General features: G+C 42.0%; 1 protein-coding gene across 4 annotated transcripts in view; it reads right to left on the reverse strand.

The window, feature by feature from the left end:
* UNC5D (unc-5 netrin receptor D) overlaps positions 1-22,753 on the reverse strand; it is a 484,491-nt gene that overhangs the window by 74,442 nt on the left and 387,296 nt on the right. For 2 of the 4 annotated variants that reach the window (XM_045821389.1, XM_045821387.1), the window contains one exon: positions 12,967-12,999. The exons of the other annotated variants lie outside the window; for them this stretch is intronic. In XM_045821389.1, coding sequence (XP_045677345.1) covers positions 12,967-12,999 — 33 coding nt within the window. The remainder of the gene's footprint in view (positions 1-12,966; positions 13,000-22,753) is intronic. 4 annotated transcript variants of the gene reach the window in all.

Genomic DNA, 22,753 nt, shown 5'->3' on the forward strand with positions numbered 1-22,753 from the left:
CTATAATAGGAAGGGCCGGGAGGATGACCAGGGCAAAATATTTCTGCTGAAAAGGGACATCACTGGACATGAACATTTTGAGACAAAACTGAGTAGCAGGAACAAGTTGTCTTTGCTCCTCTGGATTCTTGTCTTTTCTTTATTTTCCAATCCCCTGGTACCCAGGTAACCAGGTAACCAGAAATCTCCTCTTCCCTCCAGATACAGATTCTGTTTTTAGAAAAAGGACCCTACATGTGCCTTCAGACTGAGGTTTAAGTATGTGAGACGGACCATTGTGTTTCCTCTTCAAGGCATGTTTGCAGAATCTATTTGACTTAAGGAAATGGAATGCTGAATTACGGAATTTATAAAAACGAGTGTAGGGACTTTGGAGATCGAGCATGGAGAGAAAGGAGAGACCTGCATGGAGAGTTCTGCATCCTTATGGGGCTAACCCTGGCACGTGTGGGACAGCCTGATGTAAAAGCCAGAAGTCAATGGACTTCTACGAAAAGATAAACTGGTGATATTTATTTTATAAGAATAATGTGTCCTGGAAATTAGAAAGTTTAGGGTCTAATATTTTCATTCATTCCATCTTTGTTGAGAACCAACCACACAATGGAAAGGAGGAATGAATGAACACATGGTCCATATTCTCAGCTGTCTCTTATCTAAACATGGTAAGTCCTGGTATCCAGGTGCAGACACAGGCGGACACAAGGACTCAAAGCCACATGTGTAGTCTGTGTATCTCAGAGACTTAGTCAGGCATTCTCACCCACAGCTCAGATTCTTCTAAATTTGGGCCGCAGTGCTTCTTTCTTTCTCTCTCTCTCTCTCTCCCCACTCTGCTCTTCTTTCTCTATCTGCCTGTTTTCACTCAACCTCATTCTTTCATGTTCCTCATTTCCCCTCTATACTATTATCTCATCTGTCCTTCCAGAAAAGTAGTTCCCTGCAGGGACTTCTGTGTGCTTCTAAACCCTGCCACTGATTTTCTCTTCACATATGCTTAGGACTGGCCCCAGAAGAACCTGAGGTTTAGTTCCACATATTCCGCCACGGGTATGTGTGGGCCTGAGCACACGGACACTCGGGGGGTGTCACTGCAGAATTATCACACCCGTGTGCGTGTGCGAATGCATACAAGCACACATTCAGCTCTTGCCAGGAGAACACCAGAAGGCACTGCCACTCCTGCCCAGGGGGACTGCTGTGCCAACACAACCATGTGGCGCAGGCACTTCTCGGGGCCTGACAGCTGCTCCACGCCCATTCCTGTGCTCTTGCTCTCCTTGGCTGCACTGCCGTATGCCCCAAACACAATTGTAATTAATTTCCTGCTAGCTGGACGCCTGCTAGTGAAAGGCCCTGTTTACCTTTCGCATTGCAGTGACAGTTCATGGTCATATGTCCCACCCCCTATTAGGCATCTAGGCACTACTCATCTCTATCTCCCCATCTATCAGGTGACAGCTGAAGGGTCCCCTCCCCCAAGAATGTAACTCTGTCCTGGACAATCTCGCCAACCCTGCCAACCTGTGGTCATCTAATCTCTTCTATCACGTATGGTTCCTAGCACTCATTTTGGATCATTCTTTTTACTGGCAGATATCTGAATGCCAGTACGTTCTTCCTTACTGCTTCAAACTCTTCGATATCGGTAATATCTCTACAATTTTCCCGAGAAGTCTTGCAAATCATGTGTGAACCTATTTATTGATTACTTGCCTCACCTCAAACTCAGGGAAGAGAAATATTAAAGGAGCTGCATCCTGAGGCTGATTTGTAGAACCTGGCCACAGGAACCCTGTTTTCTTTTACATTGGCATGCACACATGTTGGCACCTGTCTGCTCGCTCACACACACGTGTAGTGCTACTTTCTTCACTCAAAGTGATTTTGAACAAACGCTTTGATGCCCCGTGACTGATCAGGCTGTTCCGCTTTTCGTGGGCACAGGATACTTTTCTGACTTTCTGTTTCATAGACAAGCTTTGCATACTAATGTCTTTGGGATGTTTTCCCTGTGTTTTCATGTCTATTTTCCCCTATCCAAGAATCACTCAAGCTTTTAACAAAGCTCAGAAGGATCCAGCATGTGGCAGAATAAATTGTTGCATACAATGTACAGGTTAGAGAAACAAACAACCTGAGAAATCTCTCGTATCCCAAATTATTCAAAAGGAATAGGTGCATGGAGAGTTGGAAACTAGGACCCTGGCAAGCAAATGTTTATGGGTTCATTGGGCCTGGAGGAAAGAGCTGTAAAGCAACTTGTGGCAATCTTCAATGCCGAAAGGGGAACAGGCTCACCCTGGTGCTCAGTAACCCTTCATTTATGACAAAGCTAGTAACTAGCTCTTCTGCTATCTCTAATAAGGACTGAAGAGGACATGGCCTTTTATTATAGCAACTGGGACTCTGGTTAGATATTAAAATGACCTTTTCTATGATGAGGGTTGTTAAAAAACCACACTGCATGTCTGAGGAAGACTGTGAAATGTCCTTTCAGAAAGTCTGTAAAAGACAGCATACCTTTACAATAGTCTGCATTTATTTATTTATTTATTTATTCATTCATTCATTTATTTATTGGATCAAGGCTGATGAGAAGAGCCAAATGACCTTTCAAAGCCTCTTTGAACTTCCCATCTCAAGGAACAGGTATTAACAAGTTTGATGACTTTATGAATTACAATCATAGGTAGTCATTTTTAGTAACCAGTGTCCCCGCAGGATTAAGTAGAAGGGACATTTACTTAGTTTGCCTCTCTCTCTTCATATGACTCCTCTCTGAAAGACATATTAATCCCACCTAGTAATGGACATTTAAGTTGATTCCCATCGTCAGGTTAGAATCTACTTTACAGGATCAGACAGCTGCACAATATTAATGAAGGAACACAGCAAATGCCTTGGAAAAGATGCTATCCTTTTTTGCTCTCCTATTAGATATTACAGAATGACCATCGATCCCATTTCAGAAAAAAATGACTTGAGTCAGTATACAGAACAGAGAGGGAATTAGTAAGCCATCCATGCAGTGAGTGTTCCCAAAGAGGGATGACAGAGGCGAACCAACGGCAGGTCAAACAACTGTCTGCTGTGCTGGACTCCCACAGAAGGCCAGGAAATAGCCAGCCCAGGACACCCGCGCCCACCTCCACCCGAGTGCTAGCAGTGCTGTGGATAGAGTGATGTGCCCAAAACGTAACGGCATGCTGAAATACGATATAGCGGAAGTTATTATTAGAGTGGTTTGTACTTGCTCTCATCGAGAAGCAACTTTTTTAATTTAACACATGAGAAAATGGCTTTTAAATGGTCGACTGTGAGAAATTCCACATATATTTCCATTGCTTAGAATTTCTTAACCCCTTAACCAATCAGCATCTCAGCTGCTTTCCAGTCTTCCACCCCCGAACACCTCATTATCATTATTGTGGTGATTGTTGTTTTAGTGTTGCCATTAATGACAGTACCAAATTCTTAAGTAGTGTTTACTGTATGCCAGGCACTGGTCTAGTACTTAAAACTTAGGAACTCATGTGATCTTTCAACAACCTTGTAAAAATGCCCCCATTCAAGGGTGAAAACCAAGGCAAGAAAATCACTTGCCTTGCCCTAAGCCGGCTGATTGGTCAGGAGCAGAGCTGGGATTCAACCCCAGACACTGTGGCTCCAGAACCGATGCATGTGGACGGGCTCAGCCCCTCTCCAGCTGTTAACCCCTGTCCTTCTGAGCACACTACTGACTACCTCTTGATGACAACAGTGACGCAGTAACTGAGCACCAAGTTTGTGCTGGAATTTTTGAAAACTACAGATGTGACCACCTTCTCATCCTCACCACCAAACCTATCTGCAGTATTATATTTTCTCTTTCAGATACGACGTAGGTTCAGATAAGGTAGAAACTACTCAAGGCTTTGTCATTAGACAACGGCATAGCCAGGGTTTGAACACACGTCTGTCTTCACTCCCAAGCTGCTTAACCATTACTCTGTGTGGCTTCCTAGCACCTTCTCTCCGCTAGGTGCCGGCACCAGGTTAACTTGCTTTACGTGGAGAAAGCCGTAAACTCTCCTGGCCACTATCATCAGACAAACCAATGCTATGCAACCTTACCTGGGCCTGCTGAATAATTTATTCATGTCCTATAATGAAAAACCTTTGTCATCAAAACAATTACTCTGGACTTTGTTTCCTCTCTTCCAGACTTCTACTTCTCACCTGCCCCTCGTTTAGGTGGGGAAATAGAGGTAGGTCACCCTATGTGAGCTCGCTCCCCTACAGCCCAGAATTCCAGGGCTTGGCTCCTTCATGCAGTTTTTCTTCCCTCGTCTCTGCTCCCCGAGGAGCCCCTCCTCTTCTGTGTCAGGCCAGCTTGGATCGCACTCTCTCCTGCCTCCTCGGGGGCCTGGCCTCATTCCGTTTTGTTTTGCATCTTCAACATTTTCCTCCAACCCTAAGCCTTGCCCTTTGCCTGCAAACATAGCCTAGTCTCCCCAATCCCTTCTCCCCAAATCCTCCCCCCAATTTATTTTCTAATAAACTTCTCAAAGATGCAGCATTCTTTGCGTCCACAGAATTCTTTGCTCTTTGTTTAAAAGAATATTAAGTAAGAACTTTTAACATTAAGCATTTCTTAATACATGTTCCATAATTTTCCTAAGCTTTTAACCTCTGCCCCTGTTAAAAGTAAAGGAATAAATAGAATAGCATGTATGAAATAGGAAAACGTTTTAGGAAGTATGAAAGTTGCACTCTGCAAAGAGAAAACTTCTCCTCCAATTACCCTTTTCCAAAGTAACCACTCTGGATAGTACCTTTGAGACCTTTCAGGAAAAAAAAAGAAGTAAATAGCTTTCACGTATTTTTCTTTACCCTAAAGGCTCCAGATTATACTTTCCTTTCTGTATTTCGCTTATTTTTGTCAGGTATAACATCTCATAGATCCTACCTTATCAGAACCTACGGAATGGTATACTTCATTTCTTACAGTTGTCTAGCCTATTGACAGGATGCAGGATAATTTGACACGTCCACTGTTTCTACTATTCTACTATTTTAGGGTCCACTATTTTATTGTTCCCTTAAAGCCTGTCTTTTCCCAAACCACTGTCTGCAGGTTATTTTCAACCGCTGCGTCAACAGCAATGTTCTCTATCTTACTCTTCACCATGGTGCTGCAGCAGTAGACAAGAATATAGCTGGCCCTCCTTCCAGAAACAAAAAGAAAATACCCTTAAGTTTGATTCTCCTACCTTTTCTTTTCTATCACTTAGTAACTACCCTTCAGTCTCATAGTTCTATAAATGGGCATCCAAGTTCTGGTCTTGGCCCTTTCCCTTTCTCTCTGCTCCTCTAACTGGATAGTTTTTCACACACCAGCAGCACTAACTATTCCCTTGATGCCAGATAGTTTCACACCGAGACCTACAGCTTCGTTTCCTGTCGGGGAGACATCGTCCGATACTTCTGCCCTGCTTGATGAGCAAAACCACCCACGTGTTGTGCTACCATCTCAAATTTCTCATCCATGTACAAATTCATCATCCTCATCCATTCAAATATTTTCCTCTCTGAGTCCCCTTTTACTGGTGATGATACCACCCAGGATCAGGCTTGAGATGAAACAGTTGTCTTTCATTCTGTTTCCCTTGACTCCTACCCCTAACCACTCACACACCTTAATGATTGTATCCCCAGTGTCTCTCGCATTTCTATTTCAAGAGGAGAGACCCCCGTTGACACCCACGTCGAAGTCCCATCTTACGAGTACCCATGCTCCCAGTCTTTGATCACTCAACCATTTTACACACGGAATACTCTTCCCAAATGTGGTTCTGATACTCCAGTACCTTTCAGTGACTTTACTCTGAGACCATTCCAACAGGAACTTATCTTACAGCTCAAGACACGTTATACTCTGTCCCATCCTATTTTTCTACTGCTTTGCCTATCTCTCATCCATATGAACCCTACTTTGGCCAAATCTGATTACTACTTTTTTCAAGTAGCCTTTGTATTTCAGTGGACTTTTCCCCCCCTCTAACCAAAGGTTCTCCCCCACCAAAATCTGTTTCAATTCTAACCATTCTTCCAAGATTAACAATAAAGGGAATCTAATTTGTAAAATATTTCTTGATAGAGTACATTCAGACAAGTTTTATTCCTCTTTCGAAATGATGTTGTCAGATTTGCAAATAAAAATGACAGTTAATTTTGAATTTCAGGTCAACAAAGAATAATTTTAATATAAGCATTTCCCATGCAACAATTGGGACATGCATACACTAAAAATGCATTTGTTGTTTATCTGACATTTCAAGTTAAGTAGGAATCCTCTATTTTTATCTGGTAACTGCATTTGGATTGCAAAAGAACTGTGCTGTTCCTCATCAGAAAGACCAAGGTAACATGGGCAATAGAGTAAAAAACAGCAGGATTTGAACTCCAGCCCTTAAGACATGACCTTTACTTAATTGAAGATATTACTCTATAAACTTTGAATATACTAACAGGAGAGATGGGACCTGTGAATTCACATTTTTAATAAGTAACCTGGGTTATTAAGCTGCTGAAGGACATTGTCTCTGTGCTTAATTCTAGGGTTTTTCATGAACATGACCCCATATCATGTCCAGTAAAAGCAGAGTCAAGATATTGAAAATAGTAGTAAGAACGGGCATATGCTTAAGAAGGGATAAAAGTTAGATAATAAAAAGTTGAAAGTGGAAAGACAACTACAGATGTTGCACATAGATATGGGTTGAATTGATTCACAGTAGGAACAGTTTTAAAGGACAAAGCAACTCATGCAATTTGTGGAAAGTGCTGTAGTTATGTAATTGCAAATCATCAGTAGGGAATGGAGGAAAATGATGGGCAAAATAGAAGAAAAAAGTTTTAAGGCATGGCTAGAAGATCAGCATTGACGCCCAAAACCTAATGCCAGCTCGGAAGAGTCTAAAAGTCTGTTGGGAACTTAAAGTACCACCCTAAGTCTCGGACATTATTCCACTATAGAGGAAAGTGGGATATCCTGGAGAAAGATGCAGAACAGAATGTTGTGAGTGAGGAGAATACCCAGTTTCAGACTTGAAGGACACGATTGTACTGTTCTGTTGGAAATGGTTCTGGGAAGCATACATTTGGGCTTTAACCTAATACCTAGCACAGAATAGATGATTATTAAAAACTGTCTCCTTACTTCCCCTTTCTCATATTAGTTCTCATCTTCTACCTTGTATTGAATTTGTGGGCAAGAAAAGAAAGTAAAAAATAAAATTAAAAAATTGTGGGGAAGCAACTTTTCTTATTTTTTTCCTTCATGCGTCACTGAGCCAAGATTATTATATAGGATAATAGTATAATAAATACCTACTACATGAATGAGTAGCAATAAATATGTAGAAGCAAAGTCTTTATTTTCACCTTAACAATACAAGGCCCAGCGAAGAGTTAGCAGGAAGATGTCAGACCACAACTCAACAAATAGTTATTGAACATCTATCACATACCAGGCACACACACAGGTCAATGCTGCAGGTACCAGGGTGAATGACTCCGTACTGTCTACCAGAAGGCAGAGATTTGTGTCTATCAGAGAGGGAATCTAGGCCAGTATAAAGAGACAGAAAATACTGTATAGGAGGAAGGAAGGAAATAGTCTGAACGTGGCAGATTATGAGAGTAATAACTAATTGCAGACGTGGTACGGTGTTGGTAAAGGCCCTGCAGAGACAGGACACCTAAGCTGAAACCTGGAGGAAGAATAAATTAGGTTTAGGATTGGGTAAAGGAAGAGTTTTCAGGCAGAAGTAACAGAATGTATGAGGTATTGTATGCCAAAATGGGCAAAGGGTATTCTGAAAACTAAGCAGCTTTGTTTGGCTGAAGAATATAGGAAGTGGTGAGAGGGCAGGAGAAACAATACTGATCATTAGGATGACTGAGAGAAACCCATATGATTAAAGAAAGAAAGCTGAGATCGGATCTTACACATATTAAGCACTTCTGACTTCATCTTAAAAGTAACGAACGGTGAGCTATTGAAGGCGTCTCAGCATGGCAGAGATGCCACCAGAATTTATATTTTAAAACGATCAGATAAATTGATGCGATGAGGACATGACTAAATACAGGGAAGGAAGTGCAGAAATCCTGGTTAGGAATGAGGATAGGCTGAACTTTCGAACTTTTCTGGGACACCGTTTTCTTATCACACGGTTTTTCTCTCACTGCTCTGGCTGCTACTTCTCTGTCTCCTCTGCAGTGACTTCCGGCCTCTTCTGCACCTGAGTGTTGATACCCTTCAGGGCTCAGTCCGCAGATCGCTACCCTTCCCTCTTCACGCTCATTACCCAGTGATCTCATTCATACTAATGGCTCTAAATGCCATCTGGACACTGACAAGCTCCAGATTTATGCCACCAGCCAGGGCTCTCCTCTGACCTCCAGACTCATATATTCAACTTGCCCACTCCACCTCTCCATTTAGATGTTTAATAGGTATCTCCAACTTAGCACGGTAACACTGAGCTCTCGATTCTCCTGGATTAGCTACATCACGTTTTTCCCATGTCAGTAATGACAACTCCAACCTTGTAGTTGCATGGCTACAATTTTGTAATCATCCACAACACTTCTCTTTCTCTCAGACTCCATCCAATCCATCAGCAAATGCTCCTGACTCTGCCTTCAAAAGAGATGTAGAATATGAACTGTTTTTATAATTTCTAATGCTGTCTGTCTGGCTGAAGCCACAATCACCTTGAAGTGAGATACTGCAATAGCCTAGGTAATTGTAAGAGATTATTGTTACAATAGATCATTCTAAGAGGTCTCCCTGCTTCTGCTCCCATTCCCTGTATGTTTACACTCAACACAGCAGGAACAGCTTATTCTTGAAAATATTAGGTCACATCACCATGAATAAAAACTCTGTCTTTTCCTCTTGCTCAGAGTGAAGGTCAAAGTCATTACAATGGCCTGTACTATGCTTGGTCTGTTTTCCCCTCACCCCACATCCCAGATCTTAGTTATGGTGACCCCTGCCTTTGCCACTCTGCTGCAGACCTTCTGGCCACCCCGCTGCTCCGCAGAGAGTCTGAGCAAGCTCCCACCTCATGGCCTCTACATCCTGCTGCTCCCTTGGCCTGGAGTGCTTCCCCCCAGGTATCCCAGACTGTGCGCTGCTTTGCTTTTCTTCAGGTGTCTTCTTAAATGAGATTTTATTACAGAGAACTTCCCTGAACACCTGATACCCCAAAAAGCAACACTCCCTCCAACCTTCCCTGAGCCCCTTACCTGCTCTATGTCTCTTCACAGCACAAATCACCATCTCCATGGTGCTTAATACTACACATTTTCTGAATTCTCTCTTTCCATCTCCCCTCACAGAAACTGTGGGCTTCAAGGAAGCAGCACCTGTACCTGCTGTGCTCAGTGCTGCCTCTTCTCCATGTAGCACATTTCCTAGCGCATAGTAAGCACTCAATAAATAGCTGTTGAATGAATGGAGCAATGTGTATGAGTAGAATGAAAAGGGAATAAAGGTGACGAACTTGAGATCTTTTTAAGTGATAGAACATTTCGACTGTAATGATTTATTGGGTACTGAGCAGGAGGAGGGAGAGGAAAAAGAGGGATCGAGGGGTCGAGAAGGCTGTCCGAGTTTCTGATCTAGACAACTGAGTCTCTGCATGCTATTCATTAAACTGGAGAAGACGGAAGCAGGGCTGAATTAAGGACAGGGACAATCAAGGATAAATTCAATTTTGATGAAGTAGAGATTAAAGTTATTGAGAGCTAGTAAGCTAGAGATGACCTGGAGGTAGCTTACTCTAGAATTATTGACTGGATTCATACTTACTCTGTTAGGTACAATGAACTCTGTGGGAAGCAGACGAAGAGAGAATCTGTGGTTCTGAGTTACTTTTTAAGGGAAAACTAAATTTTTTTTGACTCATACGGTGAAGTTGCTGAACTCCTGGGAGCTCACAGCCTCTCAGAAAGCCACATCCCCAAACCTCCAAGGAAACTTGTCTGAATGCAACCATTTTTCAGTCTGACGCCGGGGGTGCATGTTTGCCATTCAGAGCCTACTATATTTTACCGCACCTCCTGACATTGTTACACAACATTTATTGAAAGCACATTTGATGGTAATGAAGTTTCTATTAACTATGATTAAATCTCATAAAGCACCTGAAGATAATTTAAGATGTGCAGAAGCAGAAAATGAAACATTCAGTTTAGTACATTAGGAAACATAATTGATTAAATTATCTCATTTACAATAAGTGCTTTCATGAGCTATGCACTGCACATATTTTCCCCAGTTTGTCATTATGATTTGCCAACAGACACCTAAAGATTTCACTTTCTTTTTATTTTTTTCCTCCTTTTTAAAACTGAATGTATTGGGGCGACATTGGTTAATGAAACCACACCGGCTTCAAGTGTACGACTCTATAGCACGCCATCTGCATGCTGCACCGTGGGCTCACCACCCAAAGTCAAGTCTCTTTCCAGCACCGTCTGCCTTCCTCCACCTCTTCACCCCCTCCTTTCCCTCTGGCAGTCACCTAATGCTGTTGTCTGTTGCCTGAGTCTGGTTTCTTCCTTCCTTCCTTTTTTTTTTTTGCAAAAGACTTTACTTTCTTTTTACACCTCCTCACAACTCAAAGCTGGCTCCTCAGCCCACCCACTCGCAGAGGACCCTGTCGTGCGAGGCTCTGAGTGATGTTTTCCATCCGCCAGGCCTTGCGGAGGATCATGTGCACAGCTATATATAGGAACAGGTTGTTTCTCAATTATCTTCATAATGGACTTTGATTTTGCATCAGCGGTGATTCATGTAGTCTCAGACTAAGCCCCTCTTCCACCGTGCAACTGCAGCCTCAATTTGTAAAATGCACTCCTACCCAAGCAGCTTACAGAACCCCGATCGGATTCCTCTGGGAGCCTTTTGCAATCACATTGATTCTGTTAAGGTTTTATTTTTAGGAAATGACAAATTAAAACAGTTTAAGCAATTCAGTGGCAGTATCCAGCAATTAAGCTTGGTGTTCAGGAGCGAGAACCCCGAGCAAAAACTAATTCAGGAGTCCCCGAGGACTAGGAATAGCTACTGTGGGGTTTATGGCTGGAAGTACAGATGTAACCAAATTAGAATGGCACAGGACTCATAAGCTAAGCATGAAATTAATTTTTAAAAAACACACATGCTTTTCTCAATAACTCACACTGGCCTCCACATGGATACCTGGGATCTTGCTTGTGCTAAATCCCCAGAACCTGTGGACGGGACAGGCTCTGTGAGCAGGAGGCAGCCCGTTCAGGGCCCGCTTTCCCAAGCTGTCACCCCAAGGTCAGGGCTCAGGTGCTAGCCAAACATGCAGTGACCCACTTTCTATTCTCCCTCCCTCGACATGCACGCACACAGACACACAACCGCACGTACACAACCAGGTTTCTCCACCTTCGATCTTCCCATGAGTTCCAAGTCAAGCATACATGATATCATGGTTGCTGCCTACGTACTAAAGGTTACTTTATGGGCAGCAGAAGTGCAGAAAATAAGAAAGTTTGTTTTTGTTCTGCAAAGATCTCAGACTCGGCAAGCAATGGCATCTTTATATTTCAAGCCCTAATGAAGCGACATCACAAACTAAAAACAGAAATAGCTTTACTGGATCTTTTTCTCATGTCTCCTGACCCCTGTCCCAAGGTACCTATTTCTGTCTGTCTTCAAAGGGTCTTAATTCTTTCAAAAAGGTGGCTAATAAGAACTACCAACTCTTTAAAACTATTTGAATTTTAATACCCTAGGATTAAAAGATCAAAAGCCATTTATTTTTATACTCGGGTGGGCAATACTGGCCAGGGACATTTTTGGTGAGATTTACAAACCAAACTGTCTGGCCAGGCCTCACTCCCCTGCTGCTAGGAGCAGTGCTGCTGACACCCTTTGGTCTCTAGTATGTCGTACATGGCTCTGGGCACCTGAGCGTCCTTTGAGGGGACGTATCACAATGGAGATTCTTGGTGTCCCTCACCTCGTCCTAGGGATTCTAGTTCATTTGTTCTATTCTGAGCTGGGGCATATTTAACAGACTCCCACCACACCCCAACATTCTCATGCATGTGGTTGCTGATTCATCTCTCGAGAAATGCGTTTCTAAGACAGTGGATCTCAAGCCTAGTTGCACACTGGAGTCACCTGGGGAGCTTTTAAAACTAGAGATTATCAGGTTCTAGCCATTCCGATTTCTGATTCCACTGGTTTGACAGTCTGGGAAGTGGGATTTTTAAAAGCCCTCCACGTGGTCTTCAAGTTCAATCAAGGCCATGAACCACAAGGTCAAAGGTGAGCTGCCTACCATTCGATCTCTGCTCCTTTCCTCAAATGTACCGGCTGCATAAGATGGAGTTAACGCAAAGGCCTGTCCAGTTTGTGAGCCTGCATTTAGAGAGCTCGAGCCAGCACCAACCCTCCACTTTTCAGCTTCTGCTGGTCTTACTGGGGAATACTGGCTCCTGGGTTACCTAGCTGCCATGGATTTCACGGTTTGCATCCCAGGCTCCTCCTCCTGGGTAGAGAGAGGTGTAGTCAGGCTTTTATCCAAGGCTGCTTTCATGAACGTGTGTGCTGACAAATATTTATTAATTTTAATGCTGTAAATCTCCTCAGAAATAAGAACTCTAGGTGATATTTGCAGAGAAATGGACTTATAGGCAGGAGGATTCAAGAGGAGAGATTTACTATGATTCTGAGGGAGGGGAGAGGTGCGCATATTTCTTTCTGATTTAAACCTCTGCTGTGTGACTCCAAACCCAATGAGCTGAAGCCCCGGAAGCCCTGGCTCGGTCGTACAAACTTCACTCCTGTTTGGCTCCTAAGCAGATACAACAGCAAAGCAGCAAATATGAGAATGAATTATATTCACAAGAGGAAAAGTAACTTACTTTGGGGTTTTATTTCATGAAGAGGTTTTTTATCTAAAAGAAAGAAAGAGAAAAAAGTTGCATTTAATAAATTTACACAGAGCAGATATATTTCCTATATCACTCTGTCTACCTCTGAAAATGAAACATTTTCTTTATTTTGCAGACAATATGGACTATGTTGTCCATAATTTTCCTTTTCATTCTAATTTTTTATTTTTCCTTTTTGCTGTATTTTTAGGATGATTGCCTCATCCTTTTTTAATTTTCCCTCAGGCTTACTAGAATTTCTCTCTCTGTCGCATTTGCTCGATTCCTATCAGCATGATGAGAGCAGTGAGCTTGCAGCCTGCCCGTTTTTACATACAGCCAGGAGACGGCTCAGGTGAGGGATGCTATTTCACTATATATGCTGATAGAAAAATGAACCAGTGAATAAATATTTAAAGGGATCCTGCGTTGGTCTGCAGTTATCACGGCCTGGATAAAAAGTTTCAAACTATGTCGTTTATGCATTCTCGTTGGGTTTGCATGCAGCATTGCGAGCACATTGGAGGTTGTTTTTAAGAAGTCACATTTCTTTTTTTGTTTCGCATCTCTGTTATTTGGTAAGCTGTGTACAATTCCTCTGAATGGAAAGGCGTCACTTTGTAAGCATGGTGCTGAGCAGTGCAGCAGTCAGATGAGGTGGGTACGGAGGAAAGATACCCAGCCTTTCACTGAAATGGGGCCGCCGGAGCCAGAGTCCAGGTGAGAAGTTTTATTAGTTCTCCCCGTTGCTCTCCATCTGCCCTCTCCTGCCCTGCATCCCACCACCAGATAACCCTGCGGTAATCTTGTCAGTCACTTTGAGTCTTGGCATCTGGGGCTGACTTTGTTTTACACCACAACCCCCAAACCCCATTCTGCCTCCTGGGCCTGTCCCAGGCCAACAACTGCTCAGAAATGCAGAGACCTGGGAAGCCTCTACTTCAAACACCAATGCCAAGATTCCAGAAGACTCGCACGGTGAGGGTGAGTCGTCCCTCCTATTGGTCCCTGCTAGTGCTCCGGTGGAGCACTGTCAGACTAGAGCACCGAGGCTGCTGCGAGCCCTCACAGAATCACACTGTGGCGGGGGCCTTGAAAGGTCACCTTGTGCAGTTCCCTTCCTCCTTTTGCCTAAAGGCAAGCCAAGCAGGGTGAGACACTGTCATTTTGGATTATATTTTTCAGTGAGTCAAATCGAGTACAGTCCACATTTGAGAACTTCATAAATATTATCTGACTAGCTGCACAGTACCCCCGCCCTGGCAGATAGATGCAGCTGTGTTCTGAATCCTTCACAGACTTTCTCTTACCCTTGCCTGCTCTTCCACTTAACGCCGATTTTGACGGAAACCCTTGCACTGTGATTGAAGTACGACTCTTGGGTGTTTTGCTGATTTGTCGAGGGTGTAGCTGTTAAAAGATGCATGTAAATCGCACTCTTGCAAATGGGCCACCATTTTTTTTAATATATGGGGAGAGTTAACTGGCAAATAGTAATTTCTGGCAAATCTTTCTTTAAATGAAAAATCCTCATAAAAGACAATTTTTTCCAGTTGATATGATCACATTCAGATTTTTGTAGAGTCAGGTTTCTTACAAAAGACAACACTCACATTCTGCTTACCACGTAAATTTAATGCCACCCCCTTTCCTGAGAGCAGGCGAGGCCTCCCAGAGTCCAATGCTAATGCGCTCAAGAATTAGAATGAAGGCACTGGTGGTTTGAACCTGCCTTCAGTTTTTGCTTATTGCATGCAGTCTCACAGCGTTAGCGTTTGGCCTGGGCCCCGCGATGCGGCCCCTGAAAGTGATGCATTGCTAGCATCGGACAGGGAGGCTGCAGAACATCTGTTTAGAGCCCTGGCTGAGCTGAACGGTAGTTTCTTCCTTCTAACCCCCAGTCAGGGTGATTATGCCAGGTAGCAAAATGCAACTCCATCAAAAATGGGTGATATATAAAACTACTCCCCAGAAAAATGGATCAGATACAGCCAGGCTGTGAAAAAATTTGGGTGCCGCACTGAAGGAGAGAATGAATGTGTCCTACAAGCCCAGGGCTAAGGTCCCGACACAGAGGTCGGCACTGCCTGCCCCGCCCTGTCACCGGGCACACAGGACAGAGGAGTGGGGCATTCCCCTTTCTATTGGCGACATGGGATTAGTGCAAACTCTCAGAGTAGGAATAGGACTTAAGTCTTGAATCGTTTGTACTCTACCTATGTGACTTCAGTGTCTTTCTGCAAAGAGGGAACGATGATTTCCTTGAAGATTGGTACTGGGGATTGCGCATGATAAATGTGAAGTGCGCGGCACAGGGCTGGCACATGCTAAGCATCAATACATGGTAGCTAATAACTTATAATTTCAACATGTTATAAACAGGATCATCATCATCGTTTGTTCAGAGTCACACAAAAAAAGACTCTTGGAGAGGAATCACAGCTCCAAATCCTGGTGAATTTCATGGGGGCCCGAGAGGGAGTTAAGACACTTGTATCTAGCTCCGGCCTTGCTTTATGAGGCTGTGGGGATCAGAACTTCAGCTTCCTGACATGGATAAAACAGGGCAGGGACCAGAAGACCCCGCGGGCTCACTAGTGGGCTTTCACCCACTGTAAATCAGCAGAGTAAAAACGAAGCACATTCCATTTGAAATCCATTTGAAAGTGATTTCCTAGAGCAGGGTAAAAATTATTCAAAGGGCTCCTGCTCTGCGGAGGGATTTGTCACGCTCAGGGCCAGCGCGCCCCCTATCGTGGAAACGGCTGGCAGCCCTGGCACCCAGGAGAGCTGTAGTCCCCAGCACCAAAACCGGGTCCTGCTGCATTCTGTGAAACATCGCCAGCACCGTGTCAGCAAACTGCTAGCACGGAACATTTTCCCAGCTTGAAATGTCTGAATAGTCTCTGATCCAGGAGCTTGAGAGAGGGCTACCCACTGACCTCACTGTCTTTTGCAAGAACGGCCCACTCTCCGTGTTCTTTTATTCTGTTCGCATAATCATTTTCTCACAAGGCCGAGGGCCATGCATCCACCTGGCCTTGGTCAAACAAATCCTCTCTGCTTTAATTTTACCTCTCTCCAAGGCCATGTTCAGATGACCCCTTAGTAAAATAATCCATTAGGGCCATAGCTCTTCATGTTGGCCGCACATCAGAATCACCTGGGGAGCTTTTTAAAAAAAATACCCATGCCTGGGACTTACTCCAAGAGCTCCTGATTAATTGGGATTTGTGTTTTTGTAATTACTGAGGGCACCACCACTTCTTGGCAACAAATCTGGGGCTCTGTGTACTGAACCTCAGTTAGTCTCTGCCTCCCTAGGAGGCTTTGGGGGAGCGATAGTATCCAGGTGGTTCCAGAAAGATCCCTTTTTAATTTTGTAGGCCGAGGATCAGAATTTTGAGCCAGTGGCAAGTGAGCTGCCATTTGTGAGAATCAGAACAGTTTTTCAAGGGTCTAATATGCACTGAGAGGGACCTTCTGGGTAAATGGAAATTGATAATAAATGATTATAATTCAGTCTTGTAACTGTTTGATGTACTTATAAGCTAAAGATGCAGGAGTGTTTTTTAATTTTAATAGTGTTTTAAATTGTGTGTTCTTTAGGTTATATAGACAAATCTAGGCTTTTTCCCTTACGATTTTATATATGTATAAAATTATGTGCACGCATATACACTTACACATATATATCAGCAGGAAACTGCATGAAACTGAGTGATCATTTTTTATCCATAGAACATGGAATTTGTCTTTTATGTTATTCTGCAATCTGCTTTTGTTTCTTAGTAGTATAATGCAGATATTGTTTTGTGTATGTGTGTGTGCATATAATACATTTACAAGAAGAGAGAGGGAAGAGAGAAAAATCTACCTTTTTACTTTTAAGGGTGAGTCATTTCTTTTGCAACTTTATTTAATTTCTTGCTTCCTTTGTTATATGGGATGCTCCCAAAGCATTTCCATGGTACCCATTGTTCTTAGGAGATATTTATAGCTGCACCCCTATCTTCCCACTCACATAACCCACACCCAGCCATACACATTTTTGCCCGAGAACAACGTGGCCAGCTTCCTGCAGCCCACATGCGGGGAATCCGAGACAGCGGGCCTGAGGAGACGCACCACGTGTGGGAGATGTGTTCAATCTCCTACCTTTAGACTGGCCGAGGGGCTACTGCTCAGAACTGTGGGATGTGGTTATTTAAAATCAGCTCCTGGGAGTGTTGACTGTGACACAAATGCGCCTGATACCAGGGTCTCTGTCGGTGTTTGAGAGTCAGCCAGGGAGCCACTCAGTGTGGACTAAACACCCAGCAGACGGAAAGCCAAGCAGCTACTCTTCACCCAGCAGCAGCTCACGTCTGGCATTAGAATGAATGCTTACTATTTCCTTTTCACTAAGCCAGCCAGGTCCTTGTTTTCCTCTCCAAAGACAGTTTGTATGATTTCCTTCTTCATAGATCATATTCTCTGAAACCTTTTCCATCCCCCTCCCCTAGGAGATAATGTGTCAACTGTCTTGATTTACCCTCCACCGTATTTGTAATCTTAAATGATTTAGGAGGTGATTGTGAAATTTGTGGAATAGTCAGTCTTCCCTGCCCTCAGTCTCGGGGGCAATTCTCTAGCATCGGCACATGGGAATCTACCAAGGTTCCTTCCACACGCCTCCCAGTCAGAGCCAGCTACTCTGCCGGTCTTTACGGTCTTCTACTAACTGACGCTGCCACAACAATACGCCTTGGATCCCACTGCAGCTCAACACAAATTCATGCTCCAGTCTGATCAGCTCACTGCCTCTCCGGCCTCCCCAAGAGTGCTGTTGCCCATGGCACTGCCTCTCCTTGGGGTGTCCTTCTCCCTCCAAACCCCCTGTATCAAAATGTCCTGACTGCAAAGCATAGATCCATTAAAAAATACTTTCCAATTACAGTTGACATACAGTATTATATTATCGACTAGTTTCAGGCGTACGACATAGAGATGAGATATTTATATACCTTATGAAGTGATCACCTGATAAGCCTAGTCCCCCTCTGACAGCATATGTAGTTGTTACACAATATTACTACGTTCCATATAGTGTGCTGTATATCACAGTGACTGGGCTTCTACTGGCATCTGTACTTCTGAATCCCTTTAACCTTTCACACCAACGCCTTGAAGTCTTCCCCATCTGGTGACAATTTGTTCTCTGTTTCTATAAGTTTCTTTCTGGTTTTTTTTTCCTTATATTTGTTTTTTAGCTTACATATATATGCAAATTTATATGGTGTTTGTCTTTCTCACTTATTCCATCTCTCATAATCATGTAGGTCCATCCATGTTGTTGCAAATGGTAAGATTTCGTTTGTTCTATGGCTAATATTCCATTGTATATATGTGCCACATCTTTATCGTTCGGCTACTGACAAACGCCTGGCCTGCTTCCGTGTCTTGGCTGTTGTAAATCACACTGCACTGAATAGAGGCGCATAGACCTTTTCAAGTCAGTGTTATGGATTTCTTCAAATAAATACCCAGAAGTGTAGTTACTGGGTCAGATGGCCATTCTATTTTCCACTTTTTGAGGAACCTCCATACTGTTTTCCATAGTGGTTGCGCCAGTTTATAAAACCACCAACAGTGTACAAGCTTCCTTTTCTCTATAGCCTGGCAAATACTTGTTATTTATTAATAGACCGATGATCGCTATTCTGACAGGTGTGAGGCGATAACGCTTTGTGGTTTTATTTTACATTTCCCTGATTTCTAGTGGCTTTGAGCATCTCTTCATGTCGACTGCCCATCTGTATGTCCTCTTTGTTAGAAATGTCTGTTCATGTCCTCTGCCCATTTTTTAATTGAGTTGTGTTTTTGGTTTGAAGTTGTATGTATGAGTTCCTTAAATAGTTTCTACATTAACCCTTTATCAGATACATCACTGGCAAATATCTTCTATCCTGTAAGACTTTTTTTTCCATTTTGTTGATGGATGGTTTCCATCACTGTGAAAAAACATTTTAGTTCGATGTAGTCGCATTTGTTCACTTTTGTTTTTGTCACCCAAAGAGACATATCCAAAAAAATATTGCTAAGCGTGATGTCAAGGAGTTTACTGCCAGTGCGTTCTAGGAGTTTTACAGTGCCATGTAGTTCCGGGCTTTACATCTAAGTCTGTAATCTATTTAGAGTTTATTTTTGCATATGGTATAAAAAAGTGGTATTGTTTTATTTTTATTTTTTGCGCACTTATCTGTCCAGTTTGCCCACCACCAATTATTGCAGGGACTGTCTTTACCACATTGTATATTCTTGCTTCCTTTGTCATAGATTGATTAGCTGACCAGGTAGAGCACAGGCAGCAAACACAAGGCCCTCGGGCCGAATCTGGCCCTCCACCTTGTTTTATCTGGCCTGGCACCTTGTTTCTACCTCGTGGCAGTGCCAAGCTCCTTGCCCCTAGTTAAGGAGTAGTTACATTTATAGAGTTCTAAAATTACATTTGGCCCTTTCAAGGCAACCAAGATGCTGGTGTGGCCCCCAGTGAAAACGAGTTTGACACCCCTGAGAGGGTTTATTTCTGGACTCTCTATTTTGTCCAATTGATCTGTGTGTCTGTTCTTATGCCAGTATCATGCTTTTTTGATTACTATAACCTTATTGTATAGTTTAATATCAGATAGCATTATCCCTCTTGGTTCTTTCTCAAGGTTGCTTTGGCTACTCATTCTCATTTGTGATTCCATGTAAATTTTAGGATTATTTGTTCTAAATCTGTGAAAGAGGCCATTGAATTTTTGATAGGAATTTTTGTTTTATATATAGATTTCTTTGGGTGCTACGAATATTTAAATGAGGTTAATTCTTCCTATCCATGAGCACAGTATAGCCTTCTATTATTTGCAGTTGTTTTTTCAAATTCTTTCTTTAATGTATTATAGTTTTCTAAGTACACATCTTAGCTTCTTGGTTAAATTTATTCCTAGGTATTTTATTTGATGAAATTGTACATGAGATTGTTTTAATAATTTCTCATTCTCATAGTTTGTCATTGAATATAAAAATTCAATGATTTCTGAATATTAATTTTGTATTCTACTTTGCTGAATTCCTTTTTTAGTTTTAATAGCTTTTTATTGGAATCTTTAGAGTTCTCTATATGCAGGGTGGGGCAAAAGCAGGTTTGCAGTTGTGTGTATGTAAAATAATATACCAATTAATAAGTAATAATACAAAAACAAATTGTTTTGCATACTTAAAACTGTAAACGTACTTTCCCCCACTGTGTATGCTATCATGTCATCTGCAAACAATGTCAGCTCTACTTCTTTCCAGTTTGGATGTTTTTATATCTCTTGTCTGATTGCTGGTTAGGCCTTCCAATACTATATTGAATAAAAGTGGAAGAAGTGCATATTCTTGTCTTGTTTCTAATTTTAGCTTTTCACCATTGAAAGCGATGTTAGCTGTGGCTTTGTCATGCATGACCTTTATTTTGTTAAGGTATGTTCCTACAATCCCCACTTTGCTGGGAGTTTTTCTCATAAATGGATGTCGGATTTTGTCAAATGCTTTTTCCGCATTTATTACGGTCACATGATCTTTTATCCTGCATTTTGTTAATGTGGTATATCCCGTTAATTGCTTTGTGGATATTGAATCTACCTTGCATCCTGGGAATAAAGCCCACTTCATCATGGGTACTATCTTTTTAATGCATTGCTGAGTCAGTTTGCTAATATTTTGTTGAGGATTTTTCACCTATGTTCATCGGGGATATTGTCTTAAAATTTCCTATTATTTTTGTAGTGTATTGGTTTGGTTTTCATATCAGGGTAATGCTTGACCTCCTACAAATGAGTTTCAGAGCTTTCCCTCCTCTTCACTTTTTTTGGAATAGTTTGACAGGACAGGTATTAATTCTTCTTTGAATGTTTGGTAAAATTCACTTGTTAGGCCTCTTGGTCCAAGACTTTTGTTTGTTGTGAGTTTTTAAATTATGACTTTAATTTTGTTATTTCTTACTGCTATTCAGATATTGTGTTTCTTTCTGAGTCTTGGAAGCTTGTTGCTAGGAATTTACTTATTCCTTCCAGGCTGTCCAATTTGTTGGCATATAATTTTCCACAGTGTTTCTTTATAATCCTTTGTAATCCTATGGAGTTATTTCTCCTCTTTCCTTTCTGATTTTATTTATAAGGATCCTACCTTTTTATTCTTGATCAGTCTTGCTAAAGGTTTATCAGTTTTATCTTTTCAAAGTATGTACTCTTTGTTTCATTGATCTTTTCTATTTTTTTAGATTTTATTTTCCCCTCTTCTGATCTTTATTATTCCTGTCCTTTCCCTTCCTTCTCCTCCCTTTGGGCCTTTCTCTCTTTTTTTCCCCCTGTATTCCTTTAAAGGTGTTAGGTTATCCCTGGCTAGTGTGGCTCAGTGGACTGAGCTCTGGCCTGTGAACCAAAGGATTGCTAATTCGATTCCCAGTCAGAGCACTCGCTTCGGCCAGGTCCCCAGTAGTGGGTACATGAGAGGCAACCCCACACTGATGTTTCTTTCTCCTTTTCCCCCCTCCCTCCCCTTCTAAAAATAAATAAAATCTTTATAAATATATAAAGTGTATGGTTAGATTATTCATTTGGGATTTTTTTTGGTTTTATAATGTAGTCGCATGTTGCTAAAAATTTCCCTCTTAAAATTGCTTGTCTGTGTCCTTAAATTTAAGGTCATTGTGTTCTGGTTTTTATATATCTTTTTTGATTTCTTCCTTGACCTTGTGATTAACCCCATTCATCATTTAGTAGCATGTTATTTAGTCTCCACATGTTTGTGTGATTTTCAGTTTTTTCTTGTGATCGATTTCTAGTTTCGTAATGTTATGGTACGAGCAGATCCTTCTTGGTATGATAATAATCTTCTTAAATTTATTGAGACTTGTTTTGTGTCCTAACATGTGGTCTGTCCCAGAAAATATTCCATGGGCACTTGAAAAGTATGTATATTCTGCTGCTTTAGGATGAAATGCTCATATGGTATCAGTTAAAGATCTAGTGTGTCATTTAAGGCCACTGTTTCCTTGTTGATTTTCAGTCTGGAAGGTCTATCCAGTGATGTCAGTGGGGTGTTAAAACCCCTGGCTGTGTGCTGTATTGCTGTCTATCCCTCCCATCCTGTCCATTAAGAGTTGCTTTATGTATTTAGGTGCCCCCATTATGTTGAGTGCATAAATGTTTACAACAGTTGAATCCTCTTGGTAGGTGGGCCCCTTTATCATTATGTAATGTCCTTCTTTGTCCATTACTATAGACTGTTTTAAAGTCTATTTTGTCAGATATAAGTATTGCTACCCCAGCTTTTTTGTTTCATTTCTATTTGTATAAAACATCTTTTTCCATCCCTTTACTTTTGGTCTGGGTATATCTTTCGTTCTCAGGTGGGTCTGTTGTAGACAGCATATATATGGGTCTTATTTTCTCCATTCAGCTCCCCTATGTCTTTTACTTGGTGCATTTACTTGGTGTCTATTTACAATAGACAAGATTTGGGAGCAGCACAAGTGCCCATCAGTAGTTGAGTAAATAAAAAAGCTGTGCTCCATTTACACATTGGAATACTAATCAACCATAAAAAAGAAGGAAATCTTACTTTTTGTGACAGCACAGATGGACCTGGAGAGTATTATACTAAGTGGAATAAGTCAGAGAAAGATAAGTACCATATGATTTCACTTACATGTGGAATCTAATGAACAAAACAAACTAACAGACAGTTGTCAGAGGGGAGGAGGAAT

This window comes from Phyllostomus hastatus, unplaced genomic scaffold (genome assembly GCF_019186645.2).
Source record: "Phyllostomus hastatus isolate PE091 unplaced genomic scaffold, TTU_PhHast_1.1 phas_scaffold_46, whole genome shotgun sequence".
Taxonomy (NCBI): domain Eukaryota; kingdom Metazoa; phylum Chordata; class Mammalia; order Chiroptera; family Phyllostomidae; genus Phyllostomus; species Phyllostomus hastatus.